The following is a 6,071-nucleotide window of genomic DNA, read 5'->3' on the forward strand; positions in this document are numbered from 1 at the left end:
ACCTAGTATGGGAAGTGGAGGAGAGTTGCCCACCAGGAGTGCCTTCAGGAAAGGAGAGAAAACCCAACCTGTCTATCTGTCCAAAGCAGAGATTCATCAAACATTTGTTGAGTACCTACTATGTGTAAAACACACTATATTCCCAGGGAGATACAAGATACAATAGCATGAATAATGACGATAATAGGGTCTACCACTTCTTGAGCATTTCATAAATGCCAAGCACTGTACCAAGTATTCATTTAATTGTAGAGACAACCTATGAAAGAACGGTCACCATTACTAGTGAAGAATAAAAGCCCAAGAGAGAATAAATAACTTGTCTAAGACTTATAAGCCCGTAAGTGATAGAACCTGGATTTGAACCCAAGGATATGGTGCGTTCACCCAAAGTCTGTGTTTATCCCTTAAAGCCCAGAAATCCAGCCAGTGAAACCCCCAGGCTATAAAAATCCAAAGAAAAGCCAACATAGGAACATTGACTTGGTTCTGTCTTAAATATTAAATAACTATTTTCTGTCCCCCTCACTGAACGTTTTCTGTTCTATCTACCTCATTGCCATTCTATACGATATTGTCTGCTTTGTGTTTTCCATGAGACTATATTGAAGTGAAAACTGGAGATGCTTCCATCTAGAGTCTGTCATTTTCCATGACCCATTGAAACTAGCAAATTGAAACTCAAGACCATGAACATAGTTGTTCTGAAGCCAAAACTAAGTTAGAAAATAAATTTTAACCCCAATAAAGTGGGTTACAAATTAACGGAAACCATAATGGGTTGTGGGAGGGAGAGTGAATCTGGTGTATTCGGACTCTAGAATGACTCATGAATGAAGGGTCAGTCTCCATCTGTACCATCTTGGGTCTGAATGCTGGGAGGTCACCTTGACACCCAAATTTCTTCAATTTTGGAGACAAGTGGGTGGTTGGCTACCCATGAATAGCCAGTCCTGCTCACTGAAGGCTCTCCAGGGGTAAATGGAACTCAGACAGAACAAAGTATGTTTCAGTAGGGGGCCAGATTCATCAATGAGTGGTGAAATCACCTTGGTGGGGATTGATCGACACTTATTAAAAGAAAATAGAACATAACAGTGCACCTTATGTCATAAGGGCATTGTTTCATGAAGTTTATGTTTCAGTTTTGTGTGTATGTACTGAGTACATTTGTGTATGTACTGAGTACCAACGTAAAATATATTTCTACTAGGAGTCTGAGTCAAATCTCTTAAGTCACTAGTCCAGGCTATATATACCTCCATCCATTTGTTAGGTAAGAGACAGCATAGTATAGTGGAGCCAGAACACCTCATACTAGCACGACGTGACTTCAGACAACCTCAATTTTAACCTCTCTACACCTCATTTTTTCAATCTGTAAAGTAAGGACAATAATAGAACCTACCTTAAAGGCTTGTTGAGGGTTAAATGAGTTAATATTTATACAATGCTTACTACAGCGCCTAGCATTGAGCTATCGGGATCCAGGAATAAAAAAGCGAACGAGGAACAACCCTAGCACCAACGCACTTGTCCATGTCTCCTCGTTGTGGGGTTTTCTCCATATTGAAAGGAGGAAGTAACAAAATGCTTTATTCCACCCCCACCGCACGCCACCCCCGCCTTCTTCCATTTCTCAATCTAGCACCAAGTAACAGGACTGTCAGAGAAACGAGCCGAGAGCGTCCCCCGGTGGCACAGTGTCGCCTTCGGTCTCGGTGCTTGGGGCCCGGGGCCTGCCAACCTCGCACTACAACTCCCACCATGCATCTCTTGCCCTCCGGCCTCTAACTGGGAAGGCGACTTGCGGCCCTGCGCTGGGGAACTTCCCCGCCCAGCATCGCAAAAAAGGATAACTGTAGCCGCCCAGAATTACTTCCGGGGTAGGGCGTCGCAAGGGTTGCTGGGAAACGTATAACTCTAATTTTCTTCCGCCAACTGGTTAAATAGTCCCACCGTCACCGTGCGCCACGGAAAAAGAAACTCGAGAAACACCTTCCTGCCCTAAATTTCAGCGGAAACGCTGAATAATAAAGAAAATTTGAGTAAAGTGGATTTCCGTTCTTGGCGTGCTTCCAGTAGACGTCTAGGAGGAATCTCCCGGCGTGAGCGTAGGGATCTCGCGTTATATAGGAGAGTCGGCCCGAGAGCCGGATCCTTTTTCGCCTCCTTGCTTCCAAGATGGTGAGTCCTATCTCGTGGTGAATGTGCGGGCCGGGTGGAGGCTTGAGAGGAGCAGATTTTGGGATTGTGGGGGTTTGAAAACCTGGGCCACGGTGGAGGAGTGGAAAGAGCGCATGTTTGTTCCAGGCTTGGAGGGATTTGTGGAGGGACTGGATATCTGAGTGGCACTTTTCTGGGGGTTGCCGGCGCGGAATGTGGCTGGAAAGGAGATAGGCTGGGTAAGTTGCGCCTTCTTCCTAATGGGGTTTTCATTTTCACGCAGACCAAGAAAAGAAGGAACAATGGTCGTGCCAAAAAGGGCCGCGGCCACGTGCAGCCTATTCGCTGTACCAACTGTGCCCGTTGCGTGCCCAAGGATAAGGCCATTAAGAAGTTCGTCATTCGGAACATCGTAGAGGCCGCAGCCGTCAGGGACATTTCCGAAGCGAGTGTTTTCGATGGTGAGTGAGCTCCTGGCGCGCAAACTGTGCAAGTATCTTAATACCTAAAACCACTTCCTGCCTCCTCTCCCACCCCCACCCCCCCATCCGCAGGCTCTGTTCATTGGAGCGTGTCCAACAATTTTCTTGCACCTTTAGGATTGTTGTCGGTAGAAGAGAATGATGTTTTTGCTATGTTGTTTGCCGTTTTGAGTCTTCTCTGGACAGAGGGGACTTTTGGTCGTACTGCACAATCTTTGAGCCTTATTTTGTGACTGTAGGGGATGAGATTCTAAAAGCATTTATAGTGTTTATCCTGTATCAAAACTTCGGGAGTACTAGCTGAAAACGTAAATGTAACAACTCTTGAATTGTTGACAAACATTTGAGTAGTTGTAGAAAGGAGTCTTTTGAAGACTTTTAAGAGTCAAAGCAGTCCAGTTTGGTTGACAAGGGTGATATTTGAAGCAATATGATGTCGTTTTGATCGTTTTTTTTTCTTAAGACGAATTAAATTTTTTAGGCAACAGGAGTAGGCATTAGGGCTGATGCAATTGCTGAAGGAACTGGATTTTTGGTGATATTACATCTGTGGTGTGGATTTAGTCCCTATGGTGACAGGGTCGCTCAGTAAGGGGAATATTCATTTGTGGAACTGTGTTTTATATATATATGTGTATTTAGATACCAGAAACTGAACACTTGGCTTTGGGGGTGAAATCTTGTAGATATGTCTGACAGACACTTATGTGAGTTTACTTTTTTAAAAAGTTTATTTATCATTCATTTTTGGCTGCATTGGGTCTTTGTTGCTGCGCGGTGGCTCCTCTTGTTGCAGAGCTCAGGCTCTAGAGCACAGGCTCAACAGTTGTGGCGCACGGGCCTAGTTCCTCTGCGGCATGCAGGATCTTCTGGACCAGGGCTCGAACCCGTGTCCCCTGCATTGGCAGGCGGATTCTTAAACACTGCGCCACCAAGGAAGCCCACGAGTAAGTTTACTTTGACTGATAGAATGAACAAGAAAGAACAGTGCAATGTGGTACCATACCTAATATCACACCTCTAATTTTTTGTTTCTTAGCCTATGTGCTTCCCAAGCTGTATGTGAAACTGCATTACTGCGTGAGTTGTGCCATTCACAGCAAGGTAGTCAGGAATCGTTCTCGGGAAGCCCGGAAGGACCGAACACCTCCACCCCGATTTAGACCTGCTGTGAGTATCTTAAAGGAGATGTGGAAGCCAGAGGGGTAATGGACAAAAGATAAGGAAGGACCCAAGGAATATCAAATTAAGATCTCTGCCTGTGGGTGGGATCAACTAAGTCTGTAAAGACCCACACCTAAACATTTGTTTAGAGACACTTTTGAAGAATAGCTGTAAGAATTTGTTACAGATTGAGTAGTGTAATCTTCTTCCACATTTATTCATACTTTTATGGTCCAAACACATTGTTAGTGATGGGAGGGTAGTGGTCAAGTTCTTTGAGGGGGGACTCTTCTGTGCGTGGTTTTTTAAAATTCTTCATTTCTTTATCTTCCAGGGTGCTGCCCCACGACCTCCACCAAAGCCCATGTAAGGAGCTAAGTTCTTAAAGACTAAAGAAATACTGTTCCCTGGAAAGACAATAAAGTGGAAATTATACTTTATATGGCATGTTGAGTATGTATTGTCAGGTGGGGGGGGTGTATGTCATAGAATTAATTACTTTTACGAAGTATTCAGTTGTGGAGTGCCACATGATGTTTTCATAGGGTGAGAAAGCTTATCCAGGTGAGTTAAACCATTTGTATTTCTGCCTTTGGCCTTCCCAATTTGCATAGCTGAAGGTTGGGGAGAGGAGTTAAGGCATCTGTGAATGTTAGATTAATTCAACCCGGCAAGTAGCTTAAGCTGGGGTCTTTGAAACAGAGAGGAACTAGCAGGGTAAGGAGTGTTATTGAATCAGGAAGTGATTTAGACTGAGGTGTGCATACCCCTGGTGGAGGACAGAAGACTTTATTTACTAGGAGCACGTGACCTGGATAGCTTAAGGGGTCTGTATTCAGATTTAGGTAGCTTAAAGGGTCTGTATTCACATCCTTCGTAAAATTCACCTGTCTACTGTGGTCTGCTGGTAAGCCAGTTCTCACCCAGCCTGCATCTTTCTATGGTACATTGCTCTATGGGGTGAAAATGTACAGGACACGAGGCGTTCCTAGAAATTTGTGGAAGTTCCAAGAGAGGACGTTTCCACGCAAAGTATGGGAAAAGGCTGTACCTAATTTTATCTGTGTGACAATGGTTCCTTTGTTCCAGAATTCAGAAATTAGAAAGTTACCGGCTAGGGATATACAGTTGAACCTTGAACAACATGGGTTTAACTGTGTGGGTTGTTTTGTTTTGTTTTGTTTTCAATAAACACATACTACACAGTCCACAGTTGTTTGATTCCTCAGATGGTGAAAGCACAGGCAAATAAGAAGAGGTAACTCTAAAGTTATATAAGGATTTTTGACTGGGTGGTACCCCTAACCTATGTATTGTTCAGGGGTCAAATGTATGTTTATTTGAAAAATTCGTTTGGGAATGGATTGCTAAGGATTTTGCTGGTTAGGTTATGTGATTTTTTTTTCCCCCCTGAATTAAGCTAAACTAGGAGCTTGGAAGTTTTGATTAAAATACACATTGTTTGGGAATTCCCTGGCAGTCCAGTGGTTAGGACTTGATGCCCTCACTGAGGGCCTGCGTTCAATCCCTGGTCCAGGAACTAAAATCCCACATGCTGCACTGTGCAGCCAATAAAAAATAAAAAAAATAAACATTGTGGGAAACGGTTTGCTAAAACACTGAATGTAGGCAAGAGTCTCCATCCTTTGGGGAGACCCACAATATCTGTGCTTCTTCATTCCTCTACACTGTAATGACCCTGCTACACCAGGGATAAAACATTGGATAGAAAAAAATAGGGTTCAAGGTGAAAATGAATGCTGAACCTGGTGGTCCTAAATCCCAGCTTGCTCAATAAAACCAAATTTATGTAGTAAATCAGGATCATTTGCGTGCAGAGATTTCTCTTGCGATGTTTATAGGCACAGCTTATCCTTTTCTCGGGGTAGGTCTTAATTGGCTCTCCCATGAGTTTAAAAACTGATTTAAACTAAGAGCCTAAGAGCTAAAAATTGTTTTAGCTGTTTATCTATTGGTACTTGAGGATAATCCCAAACTAACTGATTTTGGAGTACTAGAAGTAACTCACAAAAGGGCTTTCCATGTGCTTCAGGTTCTAAAATAGCCCCATCCCACCTCCCAATCCACCAGTTACAAAGAACTCAAATAGTGTCTGATGGGCAACCAGGATATCCAGTTTCTACGTATGGGAAAGTTACCTCCTGTATAGACATCCATCATCTATCCCAGAAAAGAAAGCCACTTAAGTTGTCAGAAGTAGCCCACAGGTCAGTTTGAGTTTCTCAAGGTATTTGGACT

General features: G+C 43.5%; 1 protein-coding gene across 1 annotated transcript; it reads left to right on the forward strand.

Annotated features, from left to right (window-relative positions):
* Positions 1-2,060: 2,060 nt before the first annotated feature.
* Positions 2,061-4,252, forward strand: RPS26 (ribosomal protein S26). The gene is made up of 4 exons (XM_022571883.2): positions 2,061-2,187; positions 2,450-2,627; positions 3,688-3,818; positions 4,147-4,252. Exons 1-4 carry the CDS (start codon positions 2,185-2,187, stop codon positions 4,180-4,182), a joined length of 348 nt encoding a protein of 115 aa, XP_022427591.1. The 5' UTR covers positions 2,061-2,184; the 3' UTR covers positions 4,183-4,252.
* Positions 4,253-6,071: the final 1,819 nt, after the last annotated feature.

The sequence above is a fragment of the Delphinapterus leucas genome, chromosome 11, assembly GCF_059928025.1.
Source record: "Delphinapterus leucas isolate spDelLeu-1000000601 "Yukka" chromosome 11, BTC_Dleu_Yukka2, whole genome shotgun sequence".
NCBI lineage: Eukaryota > Metazoa > Chordata > Mammalia > Artiodactyla > Monodontidae > Delphinapterus > Delphinapterus leucas.

Coding starts and splice junctions, on each gene's coding strand:
- RPS26 (XM_022571883.2), top strand. Junction 2,628..3,687: donor CGAAGCGAGTGTTTTCGATG/GTGAGTGAGCTC, acceptor TTTGTTTCTTAG/CCTATGTGCTTCCCAAGCTG. Junction 3,819..4,146: donor CACCCCGATTTAGACCTGCT/GTGAGTATCTTA, acceptor TTTATCTTCCAG/GGTGCTGCCCCACGACCTCC.